This window comes from Solanum tuberosum, unplaced genomic scaffold, assembly GCF_000226075.1.
Source record: "Solanum tuberosum cultivar DM 1-3 516 R44 unplaced genomic scaffold, SolTub_3.0 scf00136, whole genome shotgun sequence".
Classification (NCBI taxonomy): Eukaryota; Viridiplantae; Streptophyta; class Magnoliopsida; order Solanales; family Solanaceae; genus Solanum; species Solanum tuberosum.
In genome coordinates, this window is record NW_006239061.1 from 502,801 (window position 1) to 525,890 (window position 23,090).

General features: G+C 34.0%; 5 protein-coding genes across 5 annotated transcripts in view; 4 read left to right on the plus strand and 1 right to left on the minus strand.

The window, feature by feature from the left end:
• LOC107061407 (ATP-dependent RNA helicase glh-2-like) overlaps positions 1 to 9,630 on the minus strand; it is a 23,451-nt gene extending 13,821 nt beyond the window's left edge. Inside the window, exons 1-3 of the mRNA XM_015310599.1 lie at positions 9,526 to 9,630; positions 9,156 to 9,453; positions 6,361 to 6,504 (exon numbers count right to left, since the gene is read on the minus strand). Of these exons, the coding sequence (XP_015166085.1) occupies positions 6,361 to 6,504; positions 9,156 to 9,453; positions 9,526 to 9,630 (547 nt within the window). The remainder of the gene's footprint in view (positions 1 to 6,360; positions 6,505 to 9,155; positions 9,454 to 9,525) is intronic.
• A 1,626-nt stretch (positions 9,631 to 11,256) lies between these two features.
• LOC102593586 (fibronectin-binding protein A-like) lies at positions 11,257 to 12,239 on the plus strand. The gene has a single exon (XM_015310635.1). The coding sequence runs from the start codon at positions 11,287 to 11,289 to the stop codon at positions 11,728 to 11,730; it is 444 nt and encodes a 147-aa protein (XP_015166121.1). The 5' UTR covers positions 11,257 to 11,286; the 3' UTR covers positions 11,731 to 12,239.
• A 699-nt stretch (positions 12,240 to 12,938) lies between these two features.
• On the plus strand, positions 12,939 to 15,107 carry LOC102602738 (proline-rich extensin-like protein EPR1). The gene has a single exon (XM_015310600.1). The coding sequence runs from the start codon at positions 12,939 to 12,941 to the stop codon at positions 15,105 to 15,107; it is 2,169 nt and encodes a 722-aa protein (XP_015166086.1).
• A 2,963-nt stretch (positions 15,108 to 18,070) lies between these two features.
• LOC107061408 (proline-rich extensin-like protein EPR1) lies at positions 18,071 to 19,305 on the plus strand. Its single transcript, XM_015310601.1, has 2 exons — positions 18,071 to 18,657; positions 18,744 to 19,305. Exons 1-2 carry the CDS (start codon positions 18,071 to 18,073, stop codon positions 19,303 to 19,305), a joined length of 1,149 nt encoding a protein of 382 aa, XP_015166087.1.
• Positions 19,306 to 21,743: 2,438 nt separating this feature from the next.
• LOC102603075 (proline-rich extensin-like protein EPR1) lies at positions 21,744 to 23,024 on the plus strand. Its single transcript, XM_006351784.1, has one exon. The coding sequence runs from the start codon at positions 21,744 to 21,746 to the stop codon at positions 23,022 to 23,024; it is 1,281 nt and encodes a 426-aa protein (XP_006351846.1).
• Positions 23,025 to 23,090: the final 66 nt, after the last annotated feature.

Genomic DNA, 23,090 nt, shown 5'->3' on the forward strand with positions numbered 1-23,090 from the left:
ATATATTATAGTTGGCCCTAAACTCTCTTTTATAATATAGTAGAATAGAATAGAATCTCCATAATAAATTCATACCACATCTTTCATAATAAATAAATAAAAACAATACGAATCCCCAACTTTCCTTCAATTATTTACAAAATTTTCACACTTACCTTTACACAAACATTTAACAAATCCAAATAATTAATTCATACAATTAAATTGTAGCACAACCAATAAATCAAAAAAGTGGTATAAATACCACAAACAAAATAATAAAGATCCACACACCATTTATCTTCATAGTCACCATCGGCTCATAGTGGTTAATTGAGGTTAGTTTTTCAATATCCAATATTATTATATGGAACTTACCATTTATTGCAATACTCTATCTTTAGTTTGACTTTGACAAATACTTATACAGAAGTACTACAATGGATAAAAAAATATAAGGATGGCCCCCAAATAATTAGTTCAGAGAATTGTCAAGGTAAAATATTAATGATAATATTCATGACTATATTAAATTGCTCTTCTAAATATTTATTTTTGAATACAGATACAATTGAACAATCAAGCAAATCGGTTAAAGTGATGTATGAAAATATTATGCAAGAGCAAATTGCATATTTCAGAAAGGAACAAGAGCAATTGAAAAAATATATATACAGAAGAGTTTCACAAGATCAAACAAACAAAGAATGACATGACGTCTTTCATGTATTGGTTTCTATGTAATAGGGAGCTGAAATAAATTATGATTAGAGAATATATTCTCTAAACATCAATCTAATAAAAAATGTTGGGCCGTTGTTGATGTATTTATATATTTTAGCAATGAAAATAAAGTATTTTTTAATAGAGTATATATTCTGACTTATTCATTAAGAATGTATTATTCACATTAAATAGATACTAAATTTGATAAGTTTCATTATGTATCATCATTTAAAATGAAAGATAATGATATAATTAAGTATAACTTACATTAATCCCATAGTGTAAAACCTAAATTACATCATATCCCTTCTCATTTCTATTTTACAAAAATCCCTTAAAAAAGGAGTCATCCGGATACATTAATTATGATACATTATTTTGCGGCTATTGCTCTTAAAAAGGAAAATAACAGAAAAAATCTAAGTACAATCCCATAATTTATGCTATTCAGTTCCCTTCTTACTGTCAATCACTGAAACCTAGATCCTAACATAACAAATCAATTCAAAAATCAAAATTCCATATACATCATCGTTCTTCCTGTTTCGTCGTTCTCCATGTTTCGTCGTTCTGCATGTTTTGTCGTTCTCCCTGTTTCGTCGTTCTCCCTGTTCATCGTTCTCCCTGTTTCGTCGAAGAAACTTTCTAAAGCTTAGATATGAATGATACCGGAATGATATGATAGTGGTCGGGGAGAATAGTACGGAGGAGTAAGTGAATCAATTTCAAGATACAAAGATTTGATAAAAAAGGCATGTGATTAGTTGTTTTTAAAATTCTCCATGTTTCGTCTTTCTCGTTGTTCCTCGTTCTCATTGTTTTGTCAAAGAAACTTTCTAAAGCATAGAAATGAATGATACCATAATGATAGGATAGTTGTCAAGGAGAATAGTACGGAGAAGTAAGTGAATCAATTTCAAGAAACAAAGATCTGATAAAAAAAGGTATGAGATTAATTGTTTTATACTGTGAATTAATATTTTTGATTTTTCGATACATAAGTCGTGATATTGTTCATGATACATTGTTAGTTACTACTTTATAAATTAAACAGTTGCATCAGATGTGTTAGATTATTAGATTTGTGTATCATTGTTTGGTAATTCTAAAGTATCAAAGACATGTAAAATTCTTCTTCGTTGTTTTAATGTATCATTGACGATGCGAGTGTAATTATGGTACATAGGTATGAAATGTATCATGTAGTTGTTCTTTATCTGAAACATGTAAAATGTTGAGGACAATATGGTCTGTTGTGATTAGTTATAATAATGTATCTAGCATTTTTTTTTTGGAACGATACATTAAACAATAACAAAATTTTAATGTATCTTGTACAATTGCAACAGTGAACAAGCAGAGAATGATGACTTCTAACATCGCAAAATGAATCAATGGTTGTCTTGTTGAGGCAAGACAACTACCTATATTATGCTTTTTGGAAGAAGCTAGAAGTCTATTTAGTTCTTGAAAGTGCAAAAATCGGGAAATAACATCTTATACAAAGGATACATTTGGGAGGATATTTGAAGAGATTTTGATTATAAACGCATCTAAATGTACAAAAGAATGTCAGGACGACCAAGGAAAGGAAGGAATAAAAATCCAGATGAAAAACTAACCACAAACATGAACTGTTGTGGACGTTCTGGACAAGAAGGTCACAATTAAAGAACTTGTACTTTCTTTCTGAAAGATACTTAATGAATACTTTTTTTAGAGTACTGTGATGTATCAAATTAATAATTTTCAATTTGTAACATTTCTTTTCACTGCTATAGATATATACATTATAAAGTACTTTTAAATTATTAATTTCTAATACAATAAATTGATTTATATCAAACAGTTTTTAACTCTAGCTATAATTTTGATTGATAATTTCTGATATAATAAAGTGAATCTGGTACAAGAAATTATGTTAAGATATACTATTTATATTATGTATGGTTTTGTGTTTGATACAAAAGTGATTGAGAAATGTTGTGTGTAACGTATAATGAAGTGTGAATATTAATGTATCACAAACAAAAGGAATTAAGTTGATACATGTTTAAAATATACATGCAGTGGTTAAATATTAAATGTATTTGTAGCTGCTTAGAACTACATAAAACAATATAATTGCGCATTTATTTGTTAAATATTCTGAATCAAATACTTATTTTGTTGATATTTTTGTTATCATATATGAATTAGGTACTTATTTTTTTTAAATATTTTTGTATCAGATAATGATATAGTATCCAGTGTTATGATGTATAAAATACTTATAATAGACACAATGTAACAAGGTACTAACAATGTAAAAAATTATATTCAAAATAAACAATTTTGTTAAAAAAAACTGTAAAACTTGAGAAAATGTATCTTGAAAAATAATAAACCCTCCAAAATATTAGTTAATGTATCTTAAAAATAATAAACATCAAAATATGTCTGTAAATTGGTACATAATCACTAATCTATATGAACCAAGTCATCTCGTTGTTGTGGAGTGAAATAGCTCTTCAGTTTTGGTGGATCATCGTTATCGCTAACATATCCTACCTTGACCTTGTCGAGACCGTACTTCCATAATAGTGTTGCATATCTTGTGCGAAGAAAGTCAGCTCGAAAACCATTAGATGGATGTTGACTTCATCGCTAGAATTCACCAAAGACAACTACAAACATTCCGCAGTCACTATAAACCTTCTGCAGGTACATTATAAAAATGAATTAAATTTGAACAAAAAAGTTAATTACATGTACATTATAGTAACTATAAAAAATCTTACTGTTTAGTTGATACATAATGATAGTAACTGATACTCAATACCACTTGATGATATTTGTATCTGATACTAAATGAAACATCATATATTCATTATATGTTATTTAAGTATCATGGTTAAACTATTTTATAATATGATACACTATTCTACAAATTACATTCCATCAAAATAATTTCTACTATACAATTTGATACATTAATGACAATATATCGAAAAACAAAAAAAAAATCAAAATTAGGATTTTATGTATAATTTCGTAAGATTTAAAGCAAGATACAAAACAATATGATAATGTATCATTGTTGTCAACGTATCCAATTTTTTTAATACAACTCATCAAGGATGACATGAAATAAAAAAAAAGAACTAGATAATAAAAGACATACCTGGGTAATGAAGATCTGGAAATTGCAGGAGCAACTTTTCAATAGAAGACGACTATAATCTATATTCGGCTGTGAATTATACATAATTTTGTTTTTACCCCATTTATCATCATCATAATCATATATTTGTCTAATATTAGAAAAGTTTAGTTGAGTGATACTAATACTAAAAGAACGATCCAGATCCATATGTATCAGAAAATAAAGAAGAAAATAAATAAATTGAAGAAGACGACCATGGAGGAGACGCCTGTAACTATTGAGTTGTTTGAATTTGATTGACCGGAGAGAGAATCCTTTTGAAAATCAAATTGACATGCAAATTGTAACTGATAAGATTGTGGAGTGAAATTAGGGAGAGATTAAAGGAGTGAAAAAGGGAAGGGAAATCGTGGGTTAAGATTGGGATACCTATGTATCTTGCTCACTTGAGATTTTGGAAAAAATAAGGGATTTTAGAATTTTTTTAAAATAGTAGGGAATAATGAAAAATATAAAAAATAAAAGTGTGTATATAGGTGATTTATCCTATAATTAATCCAAAATAAAATAGGGGGCGACTCAATAGAATGGATGGGCTAAAGCCAAAATTTAGAAAAAGAGATATACATTTAATTGATATTTTTTATACATTTTATTCTCATAAATTCTATAAAAATATTATAATCAATTATAATTTAATAATTGATTTTCCTTTTTCAATTGACAGCATTACCTTTCTTGTAATATTTTGTAGGAAAATAATAAGCATATATAAATTATAGTACGTTACATAACAATACAAATGTTTAAATCTCTTTTATTGATTATAGTTTTGAAAACTTTTTCATTAGAATCAATTATTATATAAACTATCAAGATTATTCTAAACGTATTTAAAAATAAAATTAAGACTTCACTTTATTGAATATATCAATTAGATTATCATTTTTTACTTATATAATATTTCATAATACATTAAAATACAAAAAATCAATATTATAGTGATTGTTATCTTTAGAAGACATTCAAAGTTACAATATTTTTTAAAATTTAATTATTTGTTAATCTAATTAGTTTGAGCTTGAAATGTTTAATAAAACATCTCAAAAGAAATTGAAGACAATCTTACAAAGTCAATATTAAAACATGGTTGATTGAATTTAAATTGAAGTGAATTAGAGAAATTAAGAAATAAAAAGTAACTATAAATTTTGATTATGTAGGATTTTTAATTATAATTACATCAATAATAAAATATGTGCATAATAATTAGTAAGAGATGTCATGGGTGTTCCAGGAAAATGTAGAGGATGCAGCAGTATGCCCTTGTGAGGGCTATCTGTTACAAGGAAGAGATTAGCGTAACAAGTGGTGTTGTCACCCATTTTGTATCCTCTAGTCATTAATTCTGAAGCTCTCACCCTCTGTTTTGACATTTGCTAGTTTTTGTTGGTGTCATCGAGTTATTACGTACACACCGAAATGAAGATTTGTGGTAAAAAATAAATACTTTTCAAATAAATAAATCAATTGCCAGCATAACCTATATGCTTGTGACAGGTTCAGACTATTATGTAATTTAGGTCATCTACATTGACTTTTAAGTAGCAGCTGTAATTTAGTTTGATGAGAAATTCAACTACTAAGGTCCCTGTCTAACAAACAAAATCCAAAAAGTCCATATTGCATGCATTATTAAAAACCTATATAAAGCAACAGACTTGAAGCCAATGCCACATCCGAAACTCTTGCACACCCACATATTCTTTAATCTTCTAAGATTTGCAGAAAAATGGCTCAGCATTACCACTTATCCTCTCTTTTACTACTTGCATTTCTCAATTTATTCTTCATTTATGGCAACATAACTGAAGCGACTGCACGCCACCTTCTAGAGACGCCCTTCCCTGAGATTCCTAAACCAGAACTCCCCAAAGTCCCAGCCTTGCCAAAGCCTGAAATCCCAACTGTGCCGAAGCCTGAGCTTCCAAAACCTGAGATCCCTAATGTTCCAAAGCCTGAGCTACCAACTTTCCCGAAGCCCCAGTTACCAACTTTGCCAAAGCCAAAGATGCCTGAGATTCCAGCAATGCCAAAACTAGAGTTTCCTCCCTTGAAAAAGTCAGAAATTCCAGCAGTGCCAAAGACTGAGGTTCCTCCCACTATGAAAAAGCCTGAAGTTCCAACTTTACCAAAGCCCGAGCTACCGAATGTGCCAAAGCCAGAAATCCCAGAACTACCAAAGCCAAAGGTCCCAGAACTTCCAAAGCCAGAAGTACCAACTATGCCAAAGCCTGAAATCCCAGAATTACCAAAGCCAAAAGCCCCAGAGCTTCCAAAGATAAAAGTCCCAACAATTCCAAAGCCTGAAGTACCAACTATGCCAAAGCCAGAAATCCCAGAACTTCCAAAGCCAAAAGTACCAACTATGCCAAAGCCTGAAATCCCAGAATTACCAAAGCCAAAAGCCCCAGAGCTTCCAAAGATAAAAGTCCCAACAATTCCAAAGCCTGAAGTACCAACTATGCCAAAGCCAGAAATCCCAGAACTTCCAAAGCCAAAAGTACCAACTATGCCAAAGCCTGAAATCCCAGAATTACCAAAGCCAAAAGCCCCAGAGCTTCCAAAGCTAAAAGTCCCAACAATGCCAAAGCCTGAAGCACCAGCTATGCCCAAGACTGAAATCCCAGAACTACCAAAGCCGAAAGTCCCAGAGCTTCCAAAGCTAAAAGTCCCAACAATGCCAAAGCCAGAAATCCCAGAACTACCAAAGCCAAAACTACCAGAACTTCCAAAGCCAGAAGTACCAAAGATGCCAAAGCCTGAAATCCCAGAACTACCAAAGCCTGAAATTCCAGAACTACCTAAACCAACTCTTCCTTCACTTTCTCCACCATACAAACCCGCTACTCCTTGAGTAAATTATATGCTACTTTCACTCAATTAGAAAGTACCCAGCTGATATTTTACGATTTCCATCTCAGTCTATGAAGTTTGCCACCTGAGCTGTGACATGGAGATAGTATTGGATACTTTCTGCTACGAGTTGAAATTGTAATTCTTTTATAGAAGTATTTGAATTGGATGTACTGAGTTTGTCGTGTTATTATACTATATGAATGTTTTATGTATTTTTTCTATATATACAGTGTAATAAAACTTTGATATATGTTACTTTGGTTTATTTCCTATCATTTGCCATCTCTGCTTTTGCTCGATCGTTGTTTGTCCATTCTTTCCCTCACTATTTTTCCTTCCTAATTTATAGTAACCAATTTCTCCATTACATTTCAAGATTATGGAATAAAGGATGAATTAGTATATTTAAGTGCCACAAAATGGAGTGGACTCACATTATTAGTGTAGAACCAAACTGGTGATTAAACTAATTTGCTTTTTGTTTCATTCATCCTAATTAATGCACATTAAATGGATTCAATTACCTCTGTTTCACCTTCTCCAAAAGAATGATAAAAACAATTTATGCTTCATGTATGATCAGTTAGCTGGTGCAACTACACGAGCCACCTTCTGGAGACGCCATTCCCTGAGATCCCTACACCAGAATCCCCAAATATTCCAGCCTTACCAAAGCCTGAAATCCTATATTATACCAATACCTGAAGTATTATCTATTTCCAACGTTCCAAAGCTATATGAATCCGTGGCGTAAGCAACATTTTTTGTAGGCAGCGTACATATTTAAAGGAGAAAACAAAGAATAAATATTGTAGCGACATCATATTAAAAATATTAGTTTATTACTATAATTTGCTTTAACGAGTTTTCATTTTTAAAATGTAATCATGACAGCATTAAAAATAGTGTCTTACGGTGAAAACCCCATCAACCACTTAAAAGATCATTATTCATCTGATTTTACAAGTCAATCTTAATCAACTTCATCACCGAGAAAGCAATACGCCAAGTCTCAAGTAATTGGACCGGGTAGTTTTCAAAATTAGGATTTTACAAGTGGTGAAATAATTGAATCCAAGTAGCGTTTATAGTTATTTATTGTCCCTTTCATACACAAAAGTTGATGTGTTCAAGCAGTAAAACCCAAAAATTTAAAATGAAAGATTGCAGTACTGAGTAACTGTCGAAGTTTATTGGCGAAGTTAGGTGCTTTTGCCAGCGAACCAATTACAGGCAATCTTTGGGAAGTGGTGTCATTTGTTTTTATTAATCCTAAAGCTCAAAAGAAACTCTAAAGTAATAACCTTTCTATTTTGTAGTTTTTGTCGATATCGTTGAGTTATTATGTACACACCACACCAGAATGAAGATTTGCGGTAAAAAGTGAATACTTCTTCACTTTTCAAAGAAATGAAATCAGCTAAGCTAAGAATTTTTATCAGGTTATCAGCATAACCTATATGCAAGTGACAGGTTTAGACTATTTTAAGTAATTTAGGTCATCTAAATTGACTTTTGAAGTACCAGGCTGGAAGCTAATTAGTTTGATGAGAAATTCAACTACTCAGGTCCGTGGCTAACAAACAGAATCCTGAAAGTCCTTGTAATTGCATTCTTGAAAACAATATAAAGCAACAGACTTAAAGCAATGTCACATCCCAATCACATTGAGTCGTACACATTATTCTTCTTTTCGCTTCTACAATCTGCGTAAAAATGGGTCAGCATTACCACGTATCCTCCCTCTTACTACTTGCATTTCTTAATTTATTCTTCATTCATGGCAACATAACTGGTGCGGCTGCACGCCACCTCTTAGAGACACCCGTCCCTGAGATAACTAAACCAGAACTACCGAAAGTTCCAGCCTTACCAAAGCTTGAAATCCCAACTCTGCCGAAGCCTGAGCTTCCAACCATACCAAAGCCTGAGATCCCCGCTGTTCCAAAGCCCGAGCTACCAACTGTCCCGAAGCCTGAGTTACCAACTTTGCCAAAGCCTAAGATGCCAGCTATGCCAAAGCCTGAATTACCGACTTTGCAGAAGCCTGAGATTCCAGTTGTGCCGAAACCCGAGCTTCCTTCTATGCCAAAGCCTGAGATTCCAACAATGCCAAAACTCGAGTTTCCTTCCTTGAAAAAGCCAGAAGTTCCAGCAATGCCAAAGACTGAGCATCCAACTATGAAAAAAGCAGAGATTCCAACTATACAAAAGCCTGAATTACCAACTTTGCCAAAGCCTGAGATCCCAGCTATACCAAAACCCGAGATTCCTACTGTGCCGAAGCCTGAGATTCCAACAATACCAAAACCCGAGTTTCCTCCCTTGAAAAAGCCAGAAATCCCAGCAGCGCCAAAGACTGAGCTTCCTCCAGCTATGCCAAAGCCTGAAATCCCAGAACTACCAAAGCCAAAAGTCCCCGAGCTTCCAAACCTAAAAGTCCCAACTATGCCAAAACCTGAAATTCCAGAACTACCAAAGCCAAAAGTCCCTGAACTTCCAAAGCTAGAAGTACCAACTATGCCAAAGCCTGAAATTCCAGAACTACCAAAGCCAAAAGTTCCCGAGCTTCCAAAGCTAAAAGTCCCAACTATGCCAAAGCCTGAAATCCCAGAACTACCTAAACCAACTCTTCCTTCACTTTCTCCACCGTACAAACCTGCTACTCCATGAGTAATTATGTGCTACTTTCACTCTATTAAAAAGTACCCAACTGATGTTTTGCGATTTCTATCTCAGTCTATGAAGCTTGTGACCTGAACCATGACATAGAGATAGTAATGGACACTTTCTGCTTGGAGTAGAAATAGTAATTCTTCTATAGTAGTGCTTGAATTGGATGTACCATGTTTGACTGTCATTATACTATATGAGTGTTTTATGTACTTGTTATAAATAAGTTATGATCTATGATATTTTGATTTAGTTTGTATCATTGGTAAGCTCTGTTTTTGCTCATTCCTTATCTGTACACTCTTTCCCTCTAGTTTTTTTCTTTCCTAACCAATTTCTTCCATTACATTTCAAGAGTATGGATTAAGGATGAATTAGTATATTTAAGTATAGTACTAAATTGATGATTTAGCTATTTTTGCCTTTTGTTTCGTTTATCCTAATGCATATTAAATGGACTATGTTACCTCTATTTCGTCTGCTCTAAAAGAAAGATGAAAGCAACTTATGCTTGGCCTGTTAGCTGGTGCAACTACTACTTCTATCTAGAGAGGCCATTCCCTGAGATTCCTAAACTAGACCGAATCCTCAAATATTTCGGCCTTGTTGAAGCCTGCACCTCCAACCTTATACTATGCTCAATTTATTTTTAAGCGGTGTCTATATTTAAAGGAGTAAACGAAGAACAAATATTGTAGAGACATCATATTAAAAGATATTAGTTTATTACTATAATTCTCTTCAACAAGTTTTCGTTTTTTTTTAAAGATGTATTCATAATAGTATTATTGTTTTTCAAGGTAAAAACATCAAACAACCATTCAAAAACTCATCATTTGTTCGATTTCAGAAATGATCTTAATCAACATCATCCCTGAGAAAGCAATACGGAAGTCCAAGTAATTGTAGCCAATAGTTTCCAGAATTCAGGTTTTACATGTGGTGATCAAATAATTGAATCCGAATAGGGTTTATAGTCCCTTTCGTACCGCAAAAATTGATGATTTAGTTTAATTTTTCCTTACTAAAGGTAGAAAGTCATACCCATTCAACCAGGCATCACTTTTTTTATCAAGCAGTAAAACTCTAAAATTTTAAAGTGAAAGATTGCAGAACCGTGTGAAGTTTGCTGGCAAAGTTAGGTGCTTTGCCAGTGAACCAACAGGCTACGGGAAGTGGTTTCATTTATTTTTATTTATAATGATACTTTATTTTGCATATATGTCTTTAGTAAAATTCCTGATGAAGATGTCGGAAGCCCTTCATCCTACCTAAATCCGCCCATGTATGCTATTCTTTCAGTATTAACTTTTTTTTATATGAATCTGATATACTATTTTTTCAGTATTAATAACTCTTTTTTTTTTTTTTCATTTCTTGGAGAATTGTATTGACATTTGTGGTATAATGTGAATCCAGGACTTTTCTCTTTTCAAGAAAATGAAATAAGCTACTCTATCTGGTCCAAAATAATGTCGTTAGCTAATTTTACCATTTAAATATTGACAAAGTACCATTTAATTAATGTCATTAGCTAATTTTAGTGGTGTAACACCCCCAAAAAATTCATTTATTTTTGGACAGGAGGGAGTAATAAAGAAAGGATTTCTATCAGGTTGCTAGCATAACCTATGTGTTTGTGAAAAGTTTACACTATTTTGTAATTAGGTCATCTAGATTGACTTTTGAGGTACCAACTAGAAGCTAAGTGGATGAGAAGTTCAACTACACAATCCTTACTTAACAAACAAAATCCAGATGTCCATTTTATAACCTATATATAGCAACAGGCTTAAAGCCAATGCTACATTTGAGTCTATACACATTCTAAGATTTGCAGAAAAATGGCTCAGCATTACCACATATCCTCTCTTTTACTACTTGCATTTCTCAATATATTCTTCATTCATGGCAACATAAGTAGCGCGACTGCACGCCACCTCCTAGAGACGCCCGTTCCTGAGATACCTAAACCAGAACTCCCAAAAGTTCCAGCCTTGCCAAAGTTTGAAATCCCAACTGTGCCGAAGCCTGAGCTTCCAACCATACCAAAGCCTGAGATCCCCGCTGTTCCAAAACCCGAGCTACCAACTTTCCCGAAACCTGAGTTACCAACTTTGTCAAAGCCTAAGATCCCAATTATGCCAAAGCCCGAGATTCCTGCAATGCCAAAACTAGAGTTTCCTCCCTTGAAAAAGTCAGAAATTCCAGCCGTGCCAAAGACTGAGGTTCCTCCCAGTAGCGAAGCTAGGATTTTTAATAAGGGGGTTCAAAATCAAAAGAACTAAACACACGGACTAATCGAAGGGGATTCAATATCTACTATATATACATAAAAAATAATTTTAACCATGTATAAATAGTAATATTTTCAGCCGAAGGGGGTTTGGCCCTAACAGAAGTATGGATTCTGGCCTATTATTTATTGTGATTTTAGTGATCTTTTTACACAAACTCCGTGCCAAAATTAGTAGGTTCGTATGAATCTAGTATTTTGTGCTGCATTTGCCCCTTCATGCTTTGTCACTCGGAAACTCATGATTTGTGCCACCAAAGGTGACTCCATTCCTGAAGCTCAAATTTAAGACATATGATTAAGAATTAATAAATATTTATTCTCTCCACATCTCTACCAGAACGATTGATGATATCTTTGTAGTAGCTACTCTTTCTGTCACTATTGTTCCATACAAAGCCTAATTTTGTCTGCAATCAATATGAGTATAGTGTATAATATGTTCGAAGTTATATTAGACTTTTTATTTCTTTTAACTAGGACGTCTCAAATGTTATCGTATTTTACTAAAAATATTACGTATTATTTTGTAGATAGTTGATCACAACATTTAAGTATTCATATAATGTAATGTTTTTTCCATCAAATTAAATTATTTATATCAAGTTAACATTAAGATGCGATAATCAGTCAAACAATGCTTTAAAAAATATAAGCCTGAGGGAGTTTATATTTTGATTTTAAAAATATTTAGTTAAAGTGTAATGATTTTTTTGTACAGGAAGAATCAACAGTGTCATCATTATCGTGATAGAGTGGTATGCATGTCAAGTTAAACTATATTTGATTAAGATATGTTGTGTCTCTCTTATAATACCCACTTCTTATTTTAATTTGATTTAAAGAGACAAACAACAAATAAAGAAAGGACATAAAATACATTGTAATTGACAATTTAAAGGTGATTAGTAAATATTTAACAAAAGTTTGATTCCTTAATAATCTCATATAAGCTAGTAAATATGAGTATTCCTTTATTTTAGCGATATTCAAGATACTATGATATTGCTATTACAAGACAAATTCTAAATACTATAATATTGGCAGATAAATAGGTCAACTAACGTATCAAATATTGAAATCCTCCTTTTTATATGCTTGTAAAAAGCTATATATAGCTAAATGAAAAACTATTGGAATATCAAAACTTCATTTGCTCTTAACACATGTTACTCTAAGCTTCTTGCATCTGCAGAAAAAATGGCTCAACATTACAAACTGTCCTCCATCTTATTGCTTGCATTTATCTACTTTATACATGACCACATGATTACTACTATAACAGCACGTCGCATTCTACAAACTCCTAGTTTCTCAACGCCCACTACCCCTAGTTTCTCAATGCCTACTACCCCCAGTTTCTCCAAATCCCCCGGTGTTTCAAAGCCTGCTAGCCCAAGTTTCTCCAATTCACCTAGTCTTTCGAAGCCCGAGACTCCTAGTTTCTCAAAATCTGAGACCCTTAGTTTCTCAAAGCCCGAGACACCTAGTTTCTCAACATCTGAGACCCCTAGTTTCTCAAAGCCCGAAACTCCTAGTTTCTCAAAGCCCGAGACACCTAGTTTCTCAAAGCCTGAGATTCCTAGTTTCTCAAAACCCGAAACCCCTAGTTCCCCAAGACTCGAAACTCCTATTTTCATAAAGCCTGAGACCCCTACTTTCTCAAAGCCCGAAACTCCTACATTTTCAAAGCCCAAAACCCCTAGTTTATTAAAGCCCGAGACCCCCAGTTCTCAAAAGCCTGAGACTCCTACTTTTTCAAAGCCCGAGACCCCTATTTTCTCAAAATCGGAGACCCATAGTTTCTCAAAGCCTGAGACTCCTACTTCTCCAAATCCTGAAACTCCTACTTTCTCAAAGCCCGAGACCCCAAGTTCTCCGAAGCCTGAGACTCCCAGTTTCTCAAAGCCCGAGACCTCTAGTTTCTCAAAGCCCGAGACTCCTACTTTCTCAAAGCCTGAGACACCAAGTTCCCCAAAATCTGAGACACCTAGTTTTTCAAAACCTGAGACTCCAACTTTCTCAAAGCCTGAGACTCCGAGTTCCCCAAAGTCTGAGACCCCAACTTTCCCAAAGCCTAAAATCCCAAGTTCTTTAAAACCCGAGACCCCAAGTTCTCCAAATCTTGAGACCCCTAGTTTCTTAAAGCCCGAGACCCCTATCTTTTCCAAGCCCGAAACCCCTAGTTTCTCAAAGCCCGAGATGCCAAGTTCTACAAAACCTGAGACTCCTAGTTTTTCAAAACCTGAGACCCCAACTTTTTCAAAGCCTGAGATGCTGAGTTCCCCAAAGTCCGAGACCCCTGCTTTCTCAAAGCCTGAAATCCCAAATTCTCCAAACCCCGAGACCCCAAGTTTCCCTAAGCCTGTGACTCCTAGTTTTTCAAAGCCCGAAAGCCCTAGTTTCTCAAATCCCGAGACTCCCAACATTTCAAAGCTAGAAACCTCAAGTTTCTCTAAGCCTGAGACTCCAAGTTTCTCAAAGCCTGAGACTCCAAGTTCCTCGAAGCCCGAGGCGCCAAGTTCACCAACCCCCGAGATGCAAAGTTTTACAAAACCCGAGACTCCTAGTTTCTCAAAACCTGAGACTCCAAATTCTCCAAAGCCCGAGACCCCAAGTTTCCCAAAGCCCGAGACCTCTACTTTTTCAAAACCCCAGACCTCCAATTCTCCAAAGTCTGAGACTTCAAGTTCTCCAAAGCCCGAGACCTCTAGTTTCTCAAAGTCAGAGACTCCTAGTTTCTCAAAGCCCGAGATGCCAAGTTCCCCTACGCCTGAGACTCCTAATTTCTCAAAGCCCGAGACTCCAAGTTTTACAAAGACCGAGGCTCCTATTTTTTCAAAACCTGAGACCCCAAGTTCTCCAAAGCCCGAGACTCCAAGTTTCTCGACTCCCGAGACTCCTACTTTCTCAAAGCCCGAGACCCCAAGTTCCTCAAAACCCGAGACCTCAAGTTTCTCAAAGCCCGAGACCCCTAGCTTTTCTAAGCCCGAGACTCCTAGTTTTTTAAATCCCGAGACACCAAGTTCGCCAAATCCCGAGACATCAAGTTCTCCAAAGTTTCCGACTCCTAGTTCCTCAAAGCCCGAGACTCCAAGTTCCCCAAAGACCGAGACTCCAAAATTCCCAAAGCTTGAGACTCCAAGTTCTCCAAAGCCCAATACACCTAATTTCCCAGAGCCCGATACCCCAAGTTTCTCAAAGCCCGAGACCCCAATTTTTCCAAAACCCAAAACTCCTAGTTCCGAAAAGCCTGAGACACCAAATTCTCCAAAGCCTGAGACACCAAATTCTCCAAAGCCTGAGACCCCAAGTTCTCCAAATTTTGAGACTCCTAGTTTTTCAAAACCCGAGACCTCTAATTCCTAGAAGCCCGAGATTCCAACAGCCCCAGAACTCGAGACTCCTAGTGTCTCTATGTTTGAAATACCTAGTGTGACAAAGCGTGACCTACCAACTACCCCAAAACCTGAGATCCCAACTTTTACAAAGCCTGAATTACCAGTTGTTTCAAATCCTGAGATTCCTAGTGTGATAAAGACAGAAAATCCAAAACTTTCTAAACCAACATTGTCAACTTCTCCATGAGTAACTATGGTGTTATTCATGTGTCATGACTTGTGCTGCCTAACAGACGAATTTGATTGCATATGAATGAGTTGACAATGGGTTAGATGCGAATGGATAAAATATTCGACTAGACGGTATTTTATGTGAATAAAAATGGGTTGAATGATGGATGATATTATAATATCCACTTATTATCTACTCATAAATTGTACAAAATTGAAATTAGTTATTAAATAAAGTGAAGCACTTTCTTTTTCTTTAATTTTTTGTTTTGGTAAGCCAACTTACATTGCTTTTCACTTTGTTAGATGTTTATTTTTTCTTAGTCAATATTATTATATTTAGAAGCTATAGTTACTAACTTTTGGTACGAAGTTTTTGGATGCTAAAACGGTAGATGCTAAAATTAGAGATCATTGAATTAAACTACAAAAGGTTACATTATATATACTTTATATATTGGTGTTCAGTTACTTTGAAACAAAATAAATAATACGCACATAGTGACAACAAAAACTTGAGGAATTTTATAATGGTAATTACCCACATGATGACTTTATTAATAATTCTCAACTAATATCCGAATAATAGAAATAACTTAAAGATCATTGCAATATTTTTGAACATAAATGCAGAGATTCGACATTAGCACATATCTCAAAAGGCTATGATGAGTTATTGCAAATATCGTATTTTTTGATCAATTTTATCTTCTAATGCACGTGTGTTTTCTGATGGTAACATTTTTTTCTTTATATAATGTCTTCTCAATATTGCATGATCTATTAAAAAATAATTGTGCATCATTTTTTTCCTATTCTTGTGTACACAAAGAATTGAATATTTTAACTTCACAGCATACACTATACTATTATGTAAAATGATTAAAGATTTGTTGACATTTCAGCACTGTAATTGTCACATTAAAGCACATATTATGCACATTTTGGGACTCCAAAACTTCACTACAAAAAATCTCCACAATTCAACGTATTTTCAAAAAATTCATCAGCACTCTAAATTTCACTATAAATTTTTTTGGTGTACTCATTTACTATGTTTATAAAAAGAAGTTTCTAACATGTAATTTTGTTAGAGTACACCTCTTCAAGCTGTCAATGCCAAGATTAATGTTTTGGTAATTACCTTCCAAATGACTCATTGAGTGTTTAAATTTCTTGAAACTAAATGCACAATGCAAGTTAATATTTAAGACGATAAATTGCATATTCTTTTCATGTTGTAGTTATTATGAGTAGCAAGTAAATTTATTTCAAATTCATTCTAAAAGTAACAACTTATTATTATGTTAAAAATTAATGCAATAACTAAAACAAATGTTAACACATTATTTGGCTACTCTTCCTTCTCAGTTTTTCTTTTATAATTTATAGTAATAGTAACCACTTTCTTCCATCACACTTCAAGAGTATGATTTAAAGGATGAATTAGCATATGTTGAAGTGCCGGTTGAATATTTTGTTCCATAAATACACCTCAATAGAGTGTTGTGTTTGTTAACTGATTGATACCATTTTTTTCAACTCTCTAAAAATGTGATAAATCTTTCGAGTGTAGTTATATTATTCTTATGCCATTTCTGTGGATTGTACTAGTCTTTTTGGCTTATTATTTATTGTGATTTTAGTGATCTTTTAACACATGAACTCCACAACAAAATTACTAAGTTCAGATCTAGTTTTTCATGTTGCATTTGCCCCTGCCTTCTTTGTCACCCTGAAACTCATGATTTGTGCCACCAAAGGTGACTCCACTTCCAAAGCTTGAATTTAAGAAATCTGATCAAGGATTAATAAGTATGTATTCCCCTCCATGTCTCTACCACGATGATATATTGATGATCGATATCTTGTTGGTAGCTAGTCTTTCTATCACTATTGTTCCATACAAAGTCTAATTTTGTCTGCAATCAATATAAGTATTGTTTATTTGTTCCAAGTTATAATCAACTTTTTATTTCTTTTAACTGGGCGTCCCAATACTCCCAAATGTTATCATATTTTACTAAAATATGGAGTATTATTTTATCGATAGTTGATTACAACTTTTAAGTATATTCATATAATGTAATGTTTTCTCCATCAAATTAAATTATCAATAATTATTTTAATATTTCTAGTAATAATATAAATACTTAAATCAAGTCAACATCAAGACGCGATATTCAATCAAATAATGTCTTATAAAATAGGACCAAGGAAGTTTATATGTTGAATTTTAAAGATATTTAGTGAAAAGTGTAATGATTTTAGTTATTACAAGGAGAAATCAACATTGTCATTCTTATCGTGATAGAGTGATATGCATGTAAAGTTCAATTATGTTTGATTAAAATATGATGTGTCTCTCTTATACCCACTTTTATTTTAATTTTATCCTAAAAGAAAAGCTAGAAATAAAGAAATTACATAATTAAAAGACATTGTGATTGATAATTTAAAGGTGATTAGTAAATAGTTTAACAATTGTTTGCTTCCTTAATAATCTCAAATAAGCTAGTAAATCTGAGCATTCCTTTATTGTAGTGATATTCAAGATACTATAATATTGCTATCATAATACAAATTCTAGATACTATAATATTGACAGATAAATAGGACAACCAACGTATCAAATATTGAAATCCTCCATTTTACATGCCTTTAAAAATCTATATATAGCTAAATGAAAACCAATTAAAATATAAAAAAATTATTTTCTCTTACCACATTTTTCTCTAAGCTTCTTGCATCAGCAGAAAAATGGCTCGGCATTACAACTTGTCCTCCATCTTATTGTTTGCGTTTATCTACTTTATGCATGATGACATAATAACTACTATAACGGCACGTCGCCTTCTTCAGACCCCTAGTTTCTCAGCACCCGCTACTCCTAGTTTTTCAACGTCCGTTGTCCCAAGTTTCTCAACGTCCACTACCCCCAGTTTCTCAATGCCTGCTACCCCAAGTTTCTCTAATTCCCCCAGTCTTTCAAAGCCTGAGAACCCTAGTTTCTCAAAACCTGAAACACCTAGTTTCTCGAAGCCTGAAACTCCTAGTTTCTCAAAGCCTGAGACACCTAGTTTCTCAAAGCCCAAAATTCCTAGTTTTTCAAAACCCAAGACCCCTAGTTTCTCAACGCCCACTACCCCTAGTTTCTCAACGCCCGCTACCCCAAGTTTCTCCAATTCCCCTAGTCTTTCAAAGCCTAAGACCCCTAGTCTTTCTAAGCCTGAGACCCCTAGTTTTTCAAAATCTGAAACACATAGTTTCTCAAAGCCTGAAACTCCTAGTTTCTCAAAGCCAGAAACTCCTACTTTCTCAAAGCCAGAAACTTCTACTTTCTCAAAGTCTGAAACCCCTAGTTTCTCAAAGCCAGAAACTCCTAGTTTCTCAAAGTCTGAAACTCCAATTTTTTAAAACCTTAAACCCCTAGTTTCTCAAAACCAGAGACCCTTACTTTTTCAAAGCCCGAGACCCCTAGTTTCTCAAAACCTGAGAGTCCTAGTTTCTCAAAGCCCGAGACTCCTAGTTTCTCAAAGCCTGATACCTCTAGTTCTCCAAAGCTCGAGACTCCAAGTTTCTCTATGCCCAAGACCCCTGGTTCACAAAAGTTCGAGACTCATACCTTCTCAAAGCCTGAAAACCCTAGTGTTTCAAAGCCCGAGACTCCTACATTCTCAAAGCATGTGACTCCTACTTCCTCAAAGCCCGAGACCCCTACTTTATCAAAGCCTGAGACTCCTACTTTCTCAAAGCCTGAGACCCTAAGTTTCTCAATACTCGAGACCGCTAGTTCTACAAAACCCGAGATTTCTAGTTTTTCAAAGCCTGAGACTCCTAATTCCCCAAAGCCAGAGACCCCTAATTCTCCAAAGCTCGAGACCCCTAGTTTTTCAAAGCCTGAAACCCCTACTTTCTCAAAGCCTGAGACTCCTACTTTCTCAAATCCTGAAATTCCAAAACCTTCTAAACAAACATTGTCAACTTCTCCCTGAGTAACTATGGAGTTATTCATGTGTCATGACTTGTGCCGGCTAACAAAGGATTATATCGCATATGAATGAGTTGAAAATGGGTTAGATGCAAATGGATAAATATTTGACTTGTCGGTATTTTATGTGAATAAAAATGAGTTGAATGATGGATGATTTTAGTATCCACATATTATCTACTCATAAATTGTACAAAAATGAAATTTGCTATCAAATAAAGTGAAGTACACTTTCTTTTTCTGTAATTTTATTTTTTGATAAGCCAACTTACATTGTTTTTCAGATGTTTGTTTTTTCTTAGTCAACATATCTAGAAATTATAGTTTCTAACTTTTGGTACGAAGTTCTTGGATGCTAAAATTAGAGATCTTTGAATTAAAAAAAAAAATCTCCACAATTCAGCATATTTTCGATAAATTCATCAGCACTATAAATTCGATGTATAGCATGTTTTATCTGTCATTATACTATATAAGTGTTACATGTATATTCTATATATACAGTGTAGTAAAGCTATGATTGAGCTATTTTACTATATATCATTGGCCGGACATGATCTCTGTTTCTGCTAAATCGTCGTTGTTTATCGATCAACTGAACCATTTTTTCCCATCACATTTCGAAAGCATGGAAATGATGAATTAAGTGTTGCGCTGGTTGAATAATACTTTAATTTGGACAATGATAGAAATTGCAGAGAACGTTCTTCCATTGCAACATTCACAAATCATAAGTTTCAAAATATCATCTCATTTTCACTAATCAAATTTGATAGTTTTCATCAGTGAAAAGTTTTAAAGAGAAAATGTTTGTCATGACTAAAAAAAAGGTTTAAACGTAGAATGGGTCAATTTAAAACAAAGGATTTGTCTAGTTTACTTTCTTTTTTTAAAAAAAAAAAACTAAAATATCTCAACAAACTAAATAAAAACTTAAATTCAAATTCATTCTAAAAGTAGAAATTTATTATGTTAAAAATCACTGCAATAACTAAAACAAATGTTAAACATTGTTTGGCTACTCTTCCCTGTCGGCTTTTAATTTATTATTTATTCATAGTAATGGTAACCACTTTCTTCCATCACATATCAAGAGTGATTTAAAGGATAAATTAGCATATATTAAAAGTGCCGGTTGAATATTTTGTTCCACAAATATGAAATATACCTCAATAGAGTGTTGTGTTTGTTAACTGATTAATATTTTTTTTTTTTAACTCTCTAAAAATGTGATAAATCTTTCAAATTTGAGCGTCCAATTTTCTTAATATATGAATTTACAATGTAGTTATATTTTTCTTATGCCATTTCTGTAGATTATACTAGATTTTTTTCTCATCAGTTGTTGGACATCTATTTTTGTAGATTTATGTTTTGTTGGTTCAATTTTTAAGACTTTTAATATTAAATAAACATATTTGATATGTAAATTAAAAGTATGAGTTCTGACCAATTATTTATTGCGATTCTTTCTTTGAGAGACTGACCTGGAACAGGTAGTGATCTTTTTACATATATACTTCACGACAAAATTACTAGGTTCAGATGAATCTAGTTTTTCATTTTGCATTTGCCCTTGCCTGCTTTGTCACCCTGCAACTCTTGATTTGTGCCACCAAATGTGACTCCATTCCTGAAGCTTGAACTTAAGACATCTAATTAAAGAATAATAAAAAATATTTATTTGTTCCAAGTTATAGTATAACTTTTTATTTCTTTTAACTGGTGTCTCAAACGTTGTCATATTTTATTAAAATATTATTATTTTGTAGATAGTTGATTATAACTTTTAAGTATATTCATATATAATGTAATGTTTTCTCCATCAAATTAAATTATCAATAATTATTTTAATATTTTTAGTAATAATATAAATACTTAAATCAACTTAATATTATGATGTGATATTTAATCATAATGCCTTAAAGAATAAGACTAAGGGAGTTTATATGTTGATTTTAAAGATATTTAGTGAAAAGTGTAATGATTTTAGTTATTACAAGGAGAAATGAACATTGTCATTATTATCGTGATAGAGTGGTATACATTTCAAATTCAAATATGTTTGATTAAGATATGATGTGTCTCTTTTATACCCACTTTTTTTTATTATTATTTATTCAAAGAGAAAAGCTACGAATAAAAAAGGACATAAAAGACATTGTGATTGAAATTTCGGAAGTGATTATAGCTTAACAAATGTTTGCTTCCTTTATTCTAGCAATATTCAAGATACTATACTATTGCTATCACAATACAAATTCTAGATACTATAATATTGGCAGATAAATAGGTCAACTAACGTATCAAATATTGAAATTCTCCCTTTTAGATGCCTTTAAAAATCTATATATAGCTAAATGGAAAATTATTAAAATATCAAAATTTTATTTGCATTGCTCTTACCACATTTTTCTCCAAGCTTGTTGCATTTACCGAAAAATGGCTCAGCATTGTAACTTGTCCTCCATCTTATTGCTTGCATTTATCTATATCATGCATAACCACATGATAATTACTATAACAGCACATCACCTTCTTCAGACTCCTAGTTTCTCAACGTCCGCTACTCCTAGTTTTTCAATGCCCTCTACCCCAAGTTTCTCAACACCCACTACCCCTAGTTTCTCAACGCCTGCTACCCCAAGTTTCTCTAATTCCCCCAGTCTTTCAAAGCCTGAAACCCCTAGTTTTTCAAAACCCGAAACACCTAGTTTTTCAAAGCCCGAAACTCCTAGTTTCTCAAAGCCTGAAATACCTAGTTTCTCAAAATCCGAAACTCCTAATTTCTCAAAATCCGAAACTCCTAGTTTCTCAATTCCCGCTACCCCCAGTTTCTCCACTTCCCCTAGTCTTTCAAAGCCTGAGACCCCTAGTTTTTCAAAGCCCGAAGCTCCTAGTTTTTCAAAGCCCGAAGCTCCTAGTTTCTCAAAGCCCGAAACTCCTAGTTTTTCAAAGCCTGCAACACCTAGATTTTCAAAATCCGAAACTCCTAGTTTCTCAAAACCTGAGACCCCTACTTTTTCAAAGCCTGATACCCCTAGTTTCTCAAAACCTGAGATTCCTAGTTTCTCAAAGCCCGAGACCCCTAGTTCTCCAAAGCTCGAGACTTCTACATTTTCAAAGCCTGAGGCTCCTACTTTCTCAAAGCCTGAGACTCCAAGTTTCTCCAAGCCCGAGACCCTTGGTTCACCAAAGGCCAAGACCCCTACCTCCTCAAAGCCTGAGACCCCTAGTATTTCAAAGCCCGAGACTTCAAGTTTCTCTATGCCCGAGACCCTTGGTTCACCAAAGACCAAGACCCCTACCTTCTCAAAGCCTGAGATCCCAAGTTTCTCAATGCCCGAGACCCCCAGTTCTCCAAAACCCGAGATTCCTATTTTTTCAAAGCCTGAGACTCCTAGTTCCCCAAAGCCAGAGACCCTTAATTCTCCAAAGCTCGAGACCCCTGATATTTCAAAGCCTGAAAGCCCTAGTTTCTCAAAACCTGAGACTTTTACTTTCTCAAAGCCTGAGACACCTAGTTCTCCAAAGCCAGAAACCCCTACTTTCTCAAAGCCTGAGACTCATACTTTCTCAAAGCCCGAGATTTCTAGTTCCCCAAAGCCTGAGACTCCTACTTTCTCAAAACCTGAGACCCCTAGTTTTTCAAAGCCTGAGACCCCAAAGTCTCCAAATTTTGAGACTCTAAGTTCTTCAAAACCTGACACTCCTAGTTTCTAGAAACCTAAGACCCCTACTTTCTTAAAGCCCGAGACCCCAAGTTCCCCAAAGTCTGAGACCCCAAGT

Excerpts from the sequence above, each read along its gene's own strand:
- LOC102603075 (XM_006351784.1), top strand. The coding sequence starts at position 21,744 with ATGGCTCAGCATTGTAACTTGTCCTCCATCTTATTGCTTGCATTTATC.
- LOC107061408 (XM_015310601.1), top strand. The coding sequence starts at position 18,071 with ATGGCTCGGCATTACAACTTGTCCTCCATCTTATTGTTTGCGTTTATC. Across the intron at positions 18,658-18,743 it reads GAAACTTCTACTTTCTCAAA|TTTCTCAAAACCAGAGACCC; the intron begins GTCTGAAACCCC and ends TTAAACCCCTAG.
- LOC102602738 (XM_015310600.1), top strand. The coding sequence starts at position 12,939 with ATGGCTCAACATTACAAACTGTCCTCCATCTTATTGCTTGCATTTATC.
- LOC102593586 (XM_015310635.1), top strand. The coding sequence starts at position 11,287 with ATGGCTCAGCATTACCACATATCCTCTCTTTTACTACTTGCATTTCTC.